A 16,660-nucleotide genomic window follows, 5' to 3' on the forward strand; every position below is an offset into this window, starting at 1 on the left:
TGAAACTCTGCAAAGGCTTCCAAATTTGCTTTGGATGAAATTCAAACTAAAGATGTAGCTCCCAAGAGGACACTTACTCTGCTCTCTCCGCAGCCCCACCCTCCCCTGTCCCAGCCACATGGCTTTCCCCCACCCTCAAAGCTGCCATGAAACCTCCCTCCACAGGCTTCTGCGCCTGTGGGTCCTGCTGCCTGGAGCGCTGATCTCAAGCCCACCCAGCCTGGCCTCGCGGGTACCAGAGCTCTCAGCCAGGAAGTCTTCCCTGAACCACCCTCTGCACGTCTACCGTCTCCCGACCCCACGGCCAGTCACTGGTGCGGCTGTGAATGAGGGCCACCTCCTGCCCGTTCTGAATTAGCTCCGGACCATGGCTGGGCTTCCACTGTTGAAACCCCGCCTCCAAGAGCTGGGCCTAGAGGAGGCTCCCAAAACAAATGGAAGAACTCAGCTGGTTTTTAATTGGGGTGGGGGTCACAGATCCCCTCAGAGTAGCCTGAAAAAGAATGAATGCACCTGCCAGGAAAGAATTCTTACAGAGCCTCTCTGTGCACAAACTCTGGGGCCCATCCAGCAGGAAGCCCTGCTCGTAAAAACATCACCAACCACAGCAACCATACTTTTCTTTTCCCTCGAAAAGGAAAATGAACAGAAATTTCAAAATTGGCCAGGTGAGGCGAAAGAAGCTATTGAATTTGAGGGTGAATCTGAGGGAGAAGGATGCTGCACCACCTCACCAGCACACCTCGAAGCACCCTCACGCCCCCTTCCATGCCGCCTCTGACCAGCCCCAGGCCTTCCCTGGCTCACAATGAACCCAGAGCTGCAAAATGGCCACGAGAAAATTCTACCACCCATATTCAACAAGTATTAAAATTTGCCACGAGTTTCAAATGTTTTCACTTGAAGAAAAGAAATGAAAGGTACAGCAGACTCCCCCAGGCTCGTCCTCCCCGCTGGCCGGGCTGCAGGCTCCCTCCCCGGGAAGCTGGGGTGGAGTGGAGTCTGCCCTCTCCCGCCTATGTCACAGTTTTCCTTCATTTATTTGTAGCTATTGTTTTGTCTGTTTGGGAATTTACGTGATCGGCATCTTGTTATACTAGTGTTTTGCTACTTGCGTTTCGAAATGAATTTATGACACAATTTGTACAATGAAGATGGTGAGCGCTGGGCAGGAAGAGATGTTGTGGGTTTCACTTCCTGCTGCAGTGGTTCCAGAACCATCCGCTAAGCACATGCTTGGATTTTGAGTCATGTCCCGGGTGGGGTCCCGCGGGGGCCCCCCGTGGGCTTCTAGGGGGTCTGCGGATTAACCCTCCCGCCCTGGGCGTACCTGCGACGTTGGCCACGCGCAGGGCTTCCTGGTTCTTGGACGTCTTGGAGCGGTTCTGGCTGCGCTGCTTGCCCCCCGTGGAGCGGGTGCTGCGGAGGTGGACCTCAGTGGCCTTGAAGAAGGCCACCATGAAGGGCTGCTTGTTCTGGGGCCCGTGCCGCCCGATCAGGCCCGCCAACTTGGGGTTGATGCTCTGTCCTAGACGGGAAGCAGTCAAAGGCACAGAAGGGCGGTTACAGGAGGGGTGGATCTCGGGGAAGGCTGCACAGACCTCGTTTCACCCGAGCCTCACGAGGCACCGTGATTCTCCATTCGTCCATCCAGCAAGCACCTCCTCGCTTCCTGCCCTATGCCAGGCAGACTGGCCACGGGGCTGGAGCAGAGACTGGGGGCCAGAGAAGTGGGGTGGCTCAGGGGTAGGGACGGTAGGGGCACAAATAACGCAGGGTCCTGTGGGCACCAGCAGGCTCTTTGCTTCTGCTCCGCTTGCTGGTGTCCCCCCAAATTCACGTCCACCCAGAACCTCAGGATGCGGCCTTATTTGGAAATAGCATCTTTGTAGATATAGTTAAGGTCATACTGGATGAAGGTGGGTCCTAATCTAATGAGTGGTGTCATTGGAAGGTCACGTGAAGACATAGAGATGTGTGTGTGTGCACATGCACGCACACACACATACACACACATGCAAGACGGCCACGTGAAGACGAGGCCAAGGAACATCAGGGACTCCAAAAGCCAGAAGAGGTGAGGAAGGACCCTTCCCTAGCGCCTTCGGAAGGACTGCAGCCTGGGACACCTTGGTTTTGGACTTCCTGCTCCCAGACGGTGAGCGAGAGCTCTGCTGTTTTAAGCCCCAGGACATCCAGTGTGCACGACGCAGAAACCACGGGGCGTTGGGCTGTGGAGGGGGCAACCTGAATTGTTTGTCAAAGACTCCCGCCCCGGCCCCGGCTGCCCCGGACACTAGACTGTAGGGGTCAAGGCTGGACTTGGAGACCAGATGGAGGCGACTGAACAGTTCAGGGAGGGGTAATGGGGCCTGGACCTGGACCCAGACCCGGGGTGGTGGGACCACAGTTGGCCATAAATGGTCACCGTGATGGTTCACTTTTTTAAGTCCATCTTTAGAATTTATTTTATTTTTAATGCCTTGTTTTGAAATAATTACAGATTAACAGGAATTTGTGAAAAAAACATACAGGGAGGTCCCCGGGACCCTTCAGGAAATGGGGAAACCGAGGCAGGGGTAGGGATGGGGAAAAGTCCAGGGGAGGGGAGGGCAGGGGACGAAACAGTGTGACAGAGCAGCTTTTGTCTGAAATCCCCACCTGACCTCGAGGGAAGGGGGCAGGGGGGCGGTGGAACATCCTGCCTGGGCTGAGCCCCAGGTCCAGAGGGAGAGACAGACTTGGAGTCAAACATGCTCCAGCTCAGGGCCAGCCTTCCTGGGTTCAAGCCCCACCTCTGCCACTCAACGCACAGATGCTCTTTACAGCAAAGCTCTGCACACAAGAAGTGCCTAATAAATGCCAGCTCCGGGCAGCGGTCCAGGCTGGTGTGGAGACTGGACGCACTCACCTGGGGAGAGTGTGGAGCTGGACAAGCAACATGAGGGCTGAGCCCAGACGCCCCACCTCCACCACTGGGAGGTCGGGGGGAATGCAAGCGAGGCTGCACACAAGTGCCAGCGGGGAAGCTTGGAAGAAGCTTGAACAGAAGGAAGGGGGTGCCAAGAGGATAAGGGGTCCTGGAGACCGAGGGAGAAGGCAGATGAAGCTGTCACCATGTCCTGTGCTCTGTGGATGACCCAAGTACGATGGGGGCTAGGAACAGGTTACCTGCTCTGGCAACGGCGACGCCATTGGTCCACACAGACTTAATATCATGTCTGGTGGTGACAAAAGTATTTCAAAGAAAGATAAAGCAAGAGGACACAGAAAGCCCACCTCGCTCGTGTTAGAACAGCCCAGAGAGGCTAGATAACCTGCCTGAGGACACCCAGCTTGGAAGGGAGGGAGCTGAATTTGAACCCAGGTCAGGCTGCATAACGTGACAGATATGGTACGTCCAAGCTGGGTGAGGGGTCGCACGTCAGTGAAAGCCGTGTTTCCGGAGGCTCTGGGCCCATCCACATCTGGAACGGACTTACCTGGAGCCCCTCGGATGGGCTGAGAGTCCAGAAACCCAGCCTCCCAAGGACCAGGTCAGCATCTGGGGGTTCGCTTTGGTTGTTTAACAACAAATGTTTAGAAAGCGCACTCCCCCCACCCCCCACTTTACCTGAGTCGCTTTCCCACATTCTTGAGCAGGGTTTCCTCAAGTTCACCCATCTATAATTTGAACGATTCTATAAAAGAAACCGTTAAAGCCAAGCCCCTAGGAATTGTGTTCCCCCTGGAAGGCATTTAGGGCAAAATAAAAATGCCTCCCGGAAACCCTGATGCTGTTCCAGACACAGCAAACGTGAGCGCTGCAAGCAGTCGCTGCACCTCGGGGGGGGGGGCGTCAGGCTCCCCCGGCTGCTGTCAGGACAGCCAGGTCCAGGGACCCACAGCCTCAGCTGAGAAATGGGCAGACAGAGGGGGAAGAAGAGGGTCTTCAGGGCGACCAGCTTGTGCAGGCTGAGAGAGCAAATTGCAACGTGGGGCCTCCATGTCCTCATCTGTAAAATGGGGGTGATATTTGTCTCATCCGCGCCCTCCTTTTCTTGCTACCCAACCCAATTTTTATTTAGGCAGCTATGCCTCACATGGACGCCAGCCTGGACGTAGGGGTGGGGCCTGTGGTCTAATATGTGGCAACTAATCCTCCAGCTACAGCAACTGGTTTAGGGATGGGCACATGGTCTGATGTAGCCAATGACTGGAGGAAAGGTATCCTGGAAGTTTCCAAGTCTAGGATCCAGCGCAACCCTCTCTCTCCCTGGATGGGACTGAGGGAGGAGGGATGGACAGAGGTCCAGGGACAGCCACCACGTGGCAACCACAAGTGGACCACCTTTCCAAATGGGGCTGACCGGGTGGAAGGAAGAGCTGGGAGAAAAAAAGACACGTGTTCTCTGTTCTCTGATGGCATCACTGAGCCACTGGATCAAACCACTCCTGAAGCTTGCTCTTGCCCCAGCCAACAGAACGAATAAACCCCTTTGATTGTATAGTCTGAACTGCCATTTGAGGGTTGTTCTCACCACTTCCTTAGAGGCTTGAGAACTAGGGGATGTGGTCGCAAGGCATCCTGGGCCTGGCACTGAGCAGGCGCTCAGAGGCAAGGTATGGAGTAGTCCTCTTCTGTCAGCGAGGATGAGAAAAGACCAAGGCTTTCAGGGCAAACAAAAGCTGACCATCACCACAACAGGGACTCACTTTCAACGGAAAACAGGGATATGGGAAACTACAACAAAATATCACTTCACTCCCCCTGCGATGGCTAAAATCAAGGCAGACAATAAACAAGGATCGGTGAGGATGCGGAAAGTCGGACCCTCATACACTGCTGGTGGGGTTACGAAAAGAATGGTGCAGATATTCTGGAAAACAGTTTGGCAAGTCCTCAAAGAGTTCTCATGTGACCCAGCAACCCCTCTCTGCCCCACATATGTATCCAAGAAAACGAAGAGCATAGGTTCACAAGTGTTCACAGCAGCATTGTTCACAACAGCCAGAAAGTGTAGCCAACCCAAAAGTCCATTAGCTGATGAATGGATGAGCAAAATGAGGTGCATCCACCCAATGGAATATTCTTCTCCACAGAAAGGAATGAAGTACGGACACACGTTACCACATGGATGAACTCTGAAAGCATCGCGCCACGGGAAAGAACCCAGCCACAGAACGCCACCTATCATATGACTTCGGTCACACAAAACGTCCAGCAAAAGTAAACCCATAGCAACAGAAAGTAGAAGAGTGGCTGCCAGGAACCAGGGGAGGGAAGGGAATGGGGTGAGTGCTCATGGGTGGGAAGTTTCTTTCTGGGCTGATGGAAATGTTCTGGAATTAGACAGTGGATGGTTGCACAACAATGTGAATGCTGTTCATTCATTCACAAAACCCCCTAGATGGTACACTTTGGGATGGTGAATTTTATATCATGGGAATTATATCTTAACTTCTTAAAGTAAATAAAGAAACAGGGGGTAGGGATGAGCCACCAGCCAAAGCCTAGGGGACAGTTTTCTTTATAACAGTGAGGATGCCGATCACAGTGCCTGGCCCTCATGGCCTCATGGGCACCATTTCCTAAATAAACGAACACCTCTGGGCCAACAGCGGACAGAGCACTCACAGCCCACCTGAACCCCTACACGGCCCCACCAAGGAGACAGACTTTACAAAGAGAAAATTTGGATTTTTTTTCTTCCTATGATGAAGGCCTTGCAGCAGGTCGGCGTTGGAGCCAGGATTCTGCTCTGCCAGAAGCCAAAGCCTGAGCTCTCAGCTATGACAGCAGTGTGTCCTGGTGCTGCGAACATGCCCAGACTCCTTCTGGGGCTGCCCCACGTGCTAAAACGGGGGTCAAGGTTCTCCAACACCAAGTGGGGGTTGCATTTGAGCTTGGAGGCCCCCTTGGCCCAGGGCCACATTTCAAAGAGCCAGTCAGGGGTGGGGAGGAGATAACTTTCTCTCAGGCTGAACTTGACCTCCCCGGTATTCCTTAAGACGTCCGAGATGTGACTACAGTCATTGGGAAGAACTTGGAATGAAAGGCTCTGAACTGGGATCCCCCCCGGCTTCTTCTTGGGGTAGCAGGGTTGTAAAAACACTACCTGGGACCTGCAAACAGAGCAAAGTGTGAAGAGAGTGGGTCCTCCCGCACAGAGCCCATGCGGGGTTCTGGAAGACGGACCAATGTCCCAGCCATCCCCGGGCACCAGGACTGGCTGCAGAATCTTCGGGGCCCTGTGCACCACAGAAACCCAGGACCCCTTGACCAAAAGTTATTAAGAACTGCAAGACGGCAACAGCAGAGCATCACACCAAGCTCGGGGTCCTAAGATCCTGGTCCTGTGCTGGTCACACACCCTCGGAGCCAGCCCCGTCGTGCACGCACAGACACACAGAAACACGTGCGAGCAATTCCTCGTCCCTGGGATCGTGCTGTCCCCATGTTTCACAGAAACCTGGTTTTGACACAATAGACTGTGGACATCTTTCCTCGTCAGCAAAACATATTGATCTCATCTCTTGCGGCCGCAGAGGAGCCTTGCATCTGGAAATTCCTTGGCCTCATCCTCTTCTGTCCCAGCGTGAACAACCAACTTGTTTATTCACTTATTAGTTCATTCAGCAACTGTTTAAGGAGCACCCACTGTGTGCAGGCCCCGTGCTGGGTGCACTGGAACAGGGCTACAGCCCCCCACGAGCTGACCAGGGAGGGAGACAGACTCCGGGGCCGGGGGGGACCAGTCGCAGGTTGGGTCATATGGGGCCTTGTCAGGGTTGGGGGGGCGGAGCTTTGGATCATGTTCTAGTGTGACAGCAGCCCTGGAGGGTTTGGCAGGGGGACGCGGCCAGAGTTCTGTGATGAGAGGCCCGTGTGAGCTGGTGTGTGGGGAACAGACAGGGCAGGGAAAGAGGAGGCCGAGCTGGGGTGCAGAAAAGAGCCCCTCCCACTGGGCCCTCTCTGGACCCCGCAGTGCTCAGGGCAGCCTCTCTGGGCCCTGCACACATGTTATCCTTTTCCAAAAGCTCAGCAGCTCAGGGCTGGGACGGTCCCCTTCAGCTGAGGTCCCCGCACAGTAGAGGGCTCTAAGACTGAGTCCAAAGCACGTTCACCAAGCAAGCGACTGCAGATGCAGCCGGCCTCTCCGCTGGGCACTGGGCGCTTGATGACGATTCTCTGGGAGGCTGCCGTGGGCACTGTAGGATTTGCAGCAGCATCCCTGGCTGCTCCCAAAACTGCATCCCCAAAATGTTTCCAGGCCCTGCCGAGTGTCCCCTGGGAGGCAAAACATCCCAGGTCTAGAGCCAGGCATTATGTACACCCTCCCTAAAGTAAGCCAGGCAAGACAGACATGCAAACCTAGGTTGCTGAGGTCAGAGGTTTTCACTGCAAAACCCAGAGGCAACGTGCTGCTGTATCAAGATGAGATAATTAAATTAGGGGGCATGCCATGAAGTACCGACTAGCCACCTAAGAAATCCATTCATCTATGTACAAATGTTCCCGGCGCACATGCCCTGAGCCCAGCACAGCGCTCAGTCCTGGGGGTTATGAAGGGAACAAGACCGGTCCAGGCTCCTGTGCGGTCGACAAAAGGAAGGACTGCTAAGTGAGGCACAGAGCATGAGACAGTGTGAGTACACATGGGAGAAAAGAAATTTAAAGCATATACCAACATGTGTGGATATGGACTTACGTAAAGTTTGTTTTTGTTTTAATGCCCCCACAAAGGGCAGAAGAATGTTATATTGGGAGAGAGGACGTGTGGATTGGCTGGGAGAGGAATTCCTTTTCATTTTATGATGTTACGATATAAAGGCTTTACTTAGCCTTTGCAAGTATTTGTTGTGATTATTTGTATCCGAACGTCCAGGGCAAAGCACGCTGAGTAGGGAGCCAGGCCAAATGTATCGGGCAGAGGGGCTGAGGAGGGTGAATCTCATTCTAGGCAGGAAGAAAAGATATATATAATATTTTAACATTGGTCTGCATCTTTGGGAAAGTTGAAAAAGTTTTATGTTCTAGACAAGGGTTAATAGGTTAAAAAAAAAAAAAGAAAAACCTGAAGATTTACCCAAGGATGGGGTTGTCAGATTTTGTAAATAAAAATACAGGATGCCCAGTTAAATCTGAATTTCAGACAAATGACTAATGTTTACAAGTGAGACATACTCAGGTTAGCAACCATTTGTCGTTTACCTGAAATTCAAATTTAATCGGCCATCCTGTTAGTTATCTGCCAGGAGGGGCTCCTTAAGTTAGGACAGAAAGCTTTTCCTGACGTCTGGTGGGGACTGACCCCGCTGCAGGCTGCAGACTGCAGCCGCTGTGGTGGGGAGGCCGCGGTCCCCCAGCAGGCAAGTAATGACTTCGCTGATTGCTTTGTCCTTAGGAGAGCTCATGGCTGGCCTCTCTGCGGGGTGTTTTGCTTCTGTTTTTGTTTTTTTGGTTTTTCTTAAACTTTAATTTTCAAATTAACATACAGTAAAATTCACCCTTTTGGTATACAGATCTGTCAGTTTTAACGCACGTAGAGGTTCAGGTAACCAATTCTATCCGGATACAGAGCGTCTCCCACCCTACAAAGAACTCCCTTGTACTGCTTTATCTCAGTGCGTCCAACCAGGGGTGAGCCTGCCCCCCGGGGGACATGTGACAACATCTGGAGACATTTCTGGTTTTTGCAACTTGGGGCAGAGGTGCTCCTGGCGTCGAGTGGACAGAGGCCAGAGACGCTGCCCAGCGTCCTGCAGGGCACGGGCCACCCCCCCCCCTCGAAAATGCGCAGAGTGCCCGGGGTGGGGAGAAACCTGCTTTCTCACCACGCCTCCCGGACTCCCAGCCTCCAGCAGCTACTGATCTATTCTCATCCCTGCAATTCTGCACTTTCTAGACATTTCATACAAATGGACTCCCAGCACTTGTGTCAGCGTGTCTTTGAGATGCACACGTGGGGCTGCCTGTTACACGGGCCACTCCTTCCGGTGGCTGTGTATTTGGTGGGGATGCACGGAGCTGGGGACCTGCTCCCCTGCTGAAGGACGTCTGCGTTGCTCCCAGATGGGGGAAGCATGACTATCACAGACACGGCCACGGCCACGGCAGGGTTTTGAGCGGACCAACATTTTCGTGTCTGTAGTGTAAAGCGACAGTGAGGTCCTGCGCGTGGCCTGCTGCCCCTAGTCTTGCACACTCTGGGTGTCCACCTGCACCTGAATCATCACACCTGCTCTCCGAAGAGGCCAGGGGTGCTGGGGAGCCGGCTCAGCTCACTCCAGCATGGAGAGAAGGCCCAATCCGAGAGGCGCTCATGGAGGCAGACCCGGCAGAGCGCCCAGCCCCCGCCCCGAGTCCTCCTCCACCCAAGGAGGCTGGAAATCCGACCCTGCCCAGCCTCCCCTGCCGCTCCTTCCAGGACGGGTGCTCAGGCACCTCAGAAATGCCTTCCTCCCTAGAAAGGCAGACACGAGAAGAGAACTTCCTCTCTCCAGCCCACTGTCCCTTCCTCCAGGCTTGGGCCCAGGGAGGTGACCTTTGTGCCAACTGCCATGAGTCTCAGGACACAAAGCCAACACACTCAACACGGGGGACCGAGTAGGGAAAGTCGGGACTGCTGTTGACACTCTAACCCAGGGGCTGGCAAACTCCAGCCCAAGGGCCAACCCCAGGCCACTGCCTGGTTTTGCAAATAAAGGTTTATTGGCACAGAGCCTTGCGTGTCCGTGCGCACGTTACCCGGCTGCTTTGACGCACATACTTACAGCCTCTCTAAGGGTAAAATCAAAGAACCCTGACACAGAGGATCTGACCCACAAAGCCTGAAACATTTGCCACCTGCCACTTTACAGAAGGAGCTTGCTGGCCTCTGCTCTAACCAATCCCAGATCCGCTCACTTCCAGATGGGTGAAGAAAACCATAAATGTCCCCATGCGATAAAACGTCTTTACTGTTATTTGCCAATGAAAGTATTCCTGGCAGAGCTGGTTCTGTCTGTTGCTAGTTCCCAACAAAGATGAGAAACCACTGTTGTTGAGTGTTTGCTCTGGACCAGGCACTGTGCTGGGCCCACCCCGAGCACCGCTCCTCAGGCGGGACTACTGATCCCACATTTACAGAGGGGAAAGCTGGCTTGCGGCTACGAACCTGACCACAGAACCTCGAAGGGGCCAAGTTGGATGGAGGGCAGAGGTCAGAGATTGCCCAGGCATGGACATGGGCCACCTACGGGGCCTCCAGAGGTAGGAAGGGTCCACTGAGGCTCAGAGGGTAAGTCCTTCCAAGAGGTGAGCCTCGGGGGTGGGGGGGCAGAGGCGTGGAGGCAGGACTCCAGGAAGTGAGCTGCGGACAGGGACGAGCCGCTGCTGGCAGGCCCCGGGTGGCCTGAGCAGAAACAGCACGCCCAGCCCAGAAGAGCCCCAGGAGCAGGCAGGGAGCACAAACGGGAGCCTCCCGGGAAGGGAGGGGATGCAACTCGCCCACAGAGTGGGTGGCATTTTGATTTTCTTGTGGGTTCTTCGTTTTCCAGGCCTAGCGCCATCGGGTGCCCCTGAGAGGCCCACAGCATTAGAATGTTCCTCCTTAATTGTGCAAAATACATTAACTCCAGCCACTTCTCTCAATGGACCGAGGCCTAAGTGACAAGTGAGAATGTAGTTAATACTTGTGACGTCTGCTTGGCCCAGTTACCCAGTACCATCCCAGCTGCCACTGCCCACTGGCCCTGAAGGATGCATCCCAGCCTCTGGGTCACACAGGCTGCTTCTTTGCGCTCTTGCTCTGGCTTCTGGACAAACAGGATGTGAAGCAATCCGAAGGGCGCAGGCACCTGGGAGCCAGCTGCACCGCAGGCAGGATCGCTCGCCAGCCCCAGCTTTATGGGGCTTAGTGTCTGCAGCCTCCGTGGGTGAACGGCTCACTCCTGGGTTCCGTCCCCAGCTGCTACGGCCGAGCGTCACACTTGCACAGCATCCGCCCTCAATCCTTTAAGTGCCTTGCAATCCCATTTGATCCCATCTGGAATGACGGAGAACAAGAATACGTGCTCTCGTGCCCCAGCAGAGAAGCCCGAGGCCCTCTTCGCACACAGACACCCGGAGGCAGAGACGGGGGTGGAGGGGGAGGGCCCCCTGGGCTTGGAGCTTGGGGGTGTCGAACAGCAGCTGGAGGCTGCCAGCGAGGAAGTGTGAGGGGGAGAAATGAGGCCACCAGATCGTCTTCCTGGATCGGAGGCAGGGCTGACTGGTGTTGCTCTCCTGAGCCTTCAGGTGATTTCTTCTGTGGACGAGGGAGAGGAGGGGGACCCTGTGAACTGCAAATTAGGACACGATGCTGGAGTCCTCGTCTTGGGAACCAATGACTAGGTGCTTCTGTGTTTGCAAAGACGAGCCTCCAGCCCAAGGCAGTCTTCACCTCCCGCAACTCTGGGATGGAAGGTGGCACCAGGAACCGGGTGCGTTAACCTGGAGAGAGCAGGAAGCCCTCCTCAGCAGTCCTTGGAACCTCAGAACTTGTCTTCATGGCCTCATCCCTGACCTGCCGCACAGGGGCCCCTCACTGTCTGCCTTTTCCTGAGAATGTGAGAACGTGACAGCAGAAGCCTTGTCCTGTTCATGCCGCAGCCCCAGTGCCTATGACAGTTCCTGGCCTTCACAGCTACACTCAAATGTTTGTTGAGTGAATAAATGTGCTTTCAGTGTGGGCAAAAGGCTCCTGACCCTAGGAAGTGGGTTCTGACCGCTGTGGGGCTGGGGCAGGGAGGGTCTGTCATCACTCCCCAGGCTGGGATGCAGGCCTGGAGCTAACCTGTCCATCAGGTACAATGCCAGGCCCATGGTACTTCTGGGGGCCCATGAAAACGTTCTAATGTCTCTTAAAATCAGAAGGCAAAACATGAACTTTTTAGGGTTGGAGAAACATTTTAATTTTTAATCCAGCCAGGATTATATTCATTATACCAACGTGGTCAGATACCTAACTGTTAATATTTTTGAATGGAGGGTGGACCCCTGGCCAAGTTGTGTGACTCTGGTTCCTTCCATTAGTCCTGTGGGAAGCCCACTGTCTTCTGGGTCCTTTTGTAAACTCTTTCCTTCCCAGGAAAGGGGACGCAGAGAGAACAGCCAGGCAGGACCCAGGATGCTGTAGGGTCCTGGGCTCTCAGTCTGGATGGCCCAGCTGTGCGCCCAGCTGTGCACTCAGCAGGGGCTCACGAACTACATACTGCCCCCCAAGTGTGGTCCAGGTGACCACATTCCTCGAGAGGCTTTCTAGCAACCAGCAAGTCCGGAGTCAGAATCCTCGGTGAAGCCCAGGTCTACCCTGGGAGCAGAGTACCTTCAGTCAAGTTGCTTGGCCCACCTGGCCTCGGTCCCCTCTCTGTAAGATGCCAGTGATGGCAAACGTGCCCCCTGGGTAGGGTCACTGCGAGAATGAAGCCCATTAGTAACAGCAACAAGACCTCACCTCCACTGGCACAGACACGGGTGTAACGATGCCCTAGGAACAGAGGAAGCGACAGGACACCAAGAGGTTGGGCCAACCGCCCAAGATCACACAAGGCCGCCCCGAGGAGCACCGGGCTGTCGGGTCCTGGAGTCTGTGCGGGAACCGCTAGCCTGTCCCCTTCTGGTCCTGCCGCAGGGTCCGAGCTCAAGGCCTGTCTGCAGCGAGGGCTCAGCCCTCACGGGCACCACTGAGCCAGCCCCCTTGCCAGCAGGTGCGTGCTCCACTCTGGTGTCAGGGTCCCCTCCACTCAGGGTGCCTCTTCTCCCCTCTCCCCACGCCCCTGGGGTCGGGGGCGGTGAGTGCAGCCTGCGTGGCTTGGGAAGGGCGGGGGCTGCCTCTCCTTGTCTCCCGTACAAGGAACGACAGGGGGACCCCGGCCCTCCCTCTTGCAGCATCCGGTCCTCAGAGATGAGACGAGCCATGGGTGCCTGGGGAGTTCATGGGCTGCTCCCCGCACAGGCTCGCAGGCTGGCAGAGGCCCCAGCCGGACCGCTCCGAGGGTTGACTCACAAGAGGGCCGCAGCTGGAGGAAGTCAGAGCAGATGCAGGCTTCCTGGGTGGTCTCAGGCGGCATTTGGAGACCCGGTGAGCTGGAGCTCACTGCACCCCACGCCAAACATCAGGAAAGAAGGTCTGTGACGGCTGTGCTCACTAGGATGGAAGCAAGCTCACCCATACCACCATCATTAACACGCCCGTCGCACGGGTGGGGAAACTGAGGCCTGAGAGGTGACCTGGCTGCAAGTCCAGCAGCAGTCCAGTGGCTGCAAGATGCTGCACCCCTGGCTCAGTGCCCCATCTCCTCCCCTCCCAGATGGGGCACCGGGAGCTGGGCATGGGTGCCACACCCGGTACTCGGCCTCTCCAGGTGCTGTCAAGAGGCAGGGACACTCACTGAGTTTATGTGAATGCTAGTGGGTGGTCCCAGGGCAGGGACCAGGCTGTCTCTACAGGCAACACAGGGCTGCCACACAGTATATGCGCACCAGAATCATGGGCTCCCCCAGATTCCATGGGCTAATAGACCCCAGAATCCACGGGCTTGCCAGCAGGCCCTGCTGGCTTTTCACCTGTGTAGGCATCCAACGTGAAAAGGTTTAGACCCCAGATTTTAGACCTGAATGGAGCTGGGCAGCCGGGGCACCATCTTATAAACAGAGTCCCCCAAAACTCAGGGCATGACTCTTGCCAGCGTGCTATCACTGGGCCAGACCCCTGAGTTACCAAGGAGGTTGTGAGAAAAGGCAGATTCTTGAACCCATCCTCAGGGACTCGCCATCAGTGGGTCTGGGGGTGGAGCCAGGGAATCCGCTCAATGTGCCTGCCAGGGCATTCTGACGGACACCATGCTGAAGAAACATCATGAAGGGAAGCAATTTCCCAGCCAGGAGCCTGTGGTCTCAGAAACGTTGGGCTTACTTGCTTCTTATCTCATCCCCTAAAAGATCCAAAACTTCACACCCCCCATTGATCATTGTATACTTTGCCCTTCCCTGATGGTCTGTGTGGGTGGTCCTTCCCTGACCAGGGCAACCAGACCAAACTTGCTGTCTCAGCGTGCACAGCGTCTGGACAAACGGGTCCCAGGGTGGCAGCATCCGTGCCTGGCCCCCGGTGCCTCATTTCGGGGGGGAGGAGATGGGGCATCAAGTCAACATCTAATCTTTACCCTGACTCTAGGTAGCATCTTGCGACCACTAAGCTACGCTCCCCATGGATGGAGAGGGGTCCCAAGCACCTGTAAGAATATGGAGCCTCAACGCCGCCCAGAGGCCTCAAAGTTTCCTCCCCTGTCCTGGTGACTGGTAGTGGCGAGGATACAGGAGACAATGGCAGAGAGCACGCACTCTGCGCTTAGCAGCTGCCACACACAAAGCAATTAAGCTCTTCACTCTCATGAGCTCATCTAATCCTTCGCAACCACCCTGGGAGGAAGAAACTATTATTAACCCCATTTTCCAGATGAGGGACATTAAGTGACTCATTCTGGGTCATGTGGCTAGAAACAGCAGGGCTGGGATTTGAACCTGGGGAGTCTGGCCAGCTCCTGAGCCCCAGTGTCACCATCAGGCTATGCTACCTCCATAAATGCTGAGCCTTGGCCACAGCCTCGAGGGGGATCAGAAGCTGGAGGCAAGAGAGGCCCAACGACCCTGACTGTAGGAGAGAAAGGTAGACGGCAGGTCCAACACTGGGCTGAGTGTCACTTAAGAGAAAAAACAAACCTGGGCCACCCCGAGGCAGAAGGCAGGTAGTACAGAAGAACACAGGACCCATTGCGGTCAAGTTGGAAGGTCAAGCCAGTATCTACAAGTTCAGGGAAACAAGTTACTCTGAAGAGAGCAATCAAGTCTCCCTTAGCCTCATTTGCACCTCATCTTCAATATGTCCCACAGGGGATCACGAGAAACTGATACACTGTAAATGAGTATACTTCAATTAAAAAAAAAGTCCCATAGGTGCTTTTAAGGATAAAGAAGAGTTGAATGATTTTATTGCCAAATAAGTTTGGAATTCTTCTACGCCGTATACCTTATCAGGGGAGTCACAATGGACATCAGCAAAATAAAGGCCCTGATAAGTCCTGCAGCAAAACCTGCTTAGTTTATCTACTTAGCATTTCTCACACTTAGCTGATCAGGAACCCCTCCCTTTTCCCTGGGACACCCATTGACATTTCACGGAATATGATTTGGGAAATTCTGATATAGAGCAGGGGTTGCAAACCTTCTCTGTAAATAGTATTTCTGAAAATAATATTTTCAGTTTTGTGGGTCAGTGTCTCTGTGACAAGTATTCAGCTCTGCTGTTACAGCACAGAAGCAGGCCTAGGTGATCCATAAACCAATAAGGGGGACTGTGTACCAATAAAACTTTATTTATGGACACCAAAATGTGAATTTCATATAAATTTATGTGTCACAAAATATTCTTCTTTTTAAAAAAATTATCTCAGCCATTTAAAAATGTGAAAACTATTCTTAGCTCACAGGCACACAGAAACAGGCTAGAGGCTGAATTTGGTCTACCAGACAACCTGGTATAGAGCAATGGAAAACGCCAGCACCTTCTAGAACCCACTATAAAGTGTCAAGGTTGTGGAAAAAAGAAGGTTGGTCAGGGGAGGTTGTGGAGGAGGAGAGTGGAAAGAAGTCCAGACTGGAAACAAGACAAGTGTGGTCTTCAACTCTGTGGCCCCCTCCCACATAGCGCATAGCGCGTGCCCGTAGGCGGATAATGCTGGGGAAAAAAATCATAAAATGTATCTACATTGTTAAATCCACTCGGCAAAACCCAGCATGAATGACAGTAAGAAGAAAAACTTAAAACTGGGACAGTATTTGCAGCTCAAATCACAAAAGGCCAAATGTCCCTAAAATATAAAGGAAAAAGACCAACACCTTTTCTGGACAATGGGCAGGGGAGACCGATGGAGGGGGGCACATGGAGGGAACGGTAAACGGCTCAGGTGGGCGAGGGCTCAGGTGAGCGAGGGCTCAGCCTCGCCCAGAAGAGAGAAGAGCAAAGAAAGCAAAGCTACAAGGTCCCATGTGGCATCTACTGGGTTAGCAGACAGGTAAGTCTGAGGGCTTGTCCTGATGCAGAAGGGGACACAGGTGTCCCCATGCACCGCCGGTGGGGGTGTGAATGGACGGACCTTGCAGGAGGGTAAACTGACAACATCGATTAAACTCACAGACTAACAACGTTGCTTTCAGGAACTGTTCCTAGAGCTACACTCAGCCAAGTCTCCCAGGACATGGGCACTGGGGTTTCCTGCTGCAGCCCCGGTTATACGGCGGGGAGACCGGAAAACACCTAGACGTCCATCCCACGGGGACTGGATAAGTCACTTTGGTGGTAACAGCAACAACTCTCGTTACGGCACGTGTATCATGAGCCATTCTCAGCTCTCGCTACTCAAAGCACCGTGCGGGGACCCACAGCCTCTGCATCATCTGGGGGCCGCTGGGACCGCAGCTCCCCTCTGCCCCAGACCTGCTGAACCAGAAGCTGCATTTTAACAAGAGGCCCAGGGGATTCCTTTGAGCCTTAGGGCACTCACTACCTGTTAAACTCTTCCCGTACTAACTCAGTCTCAGAACAACCCAGTGGCCCAGGCTCTCTCATTACCTGAGTGTCACAGATGAAGAGCGAGG

At 54.1% G+C, this 16,660-nt stretch overlaps 1 protein-coding gene across 2 annotated transcripts in view; it reads right to left on the reverse strand.

Annotated features, from left to right (window-relative positions):
* Positions 1-16,660, reverse strand: part of BMP7 (bone morphogenetic protein 7) — an 87,717-nt gene that overhangs the window by 11,732 nt on the left and 59,325 nt on the right. For both annotated transcript variants that reach the window (XM_072944460.1, XM_006213987.3), the window contains one exon: positions 1,331-1,528. In XM_072944460.1, coding sequence (XP_072800561.1) covers positions 1,331-1,528 — 198 coding nt within the window. The remainder of the gene's footprint in view (positions 1-1,330; positions 1,529-16,660) is intronic.

Source organism: Vicugna pacos, chromosome 19 (assembly GCF_048564905.1).
Source record: "Vicugna pacos chromosome 19, VicPac4, whole genome shotgun sequence".
In the NCBI taxonomy this organism is placed as follows: Eukaryota; Metazoa; Chordata; class Mammalia; order Artiodactyla; family Camelidae; genus Vicugna; species Vicugna pacos.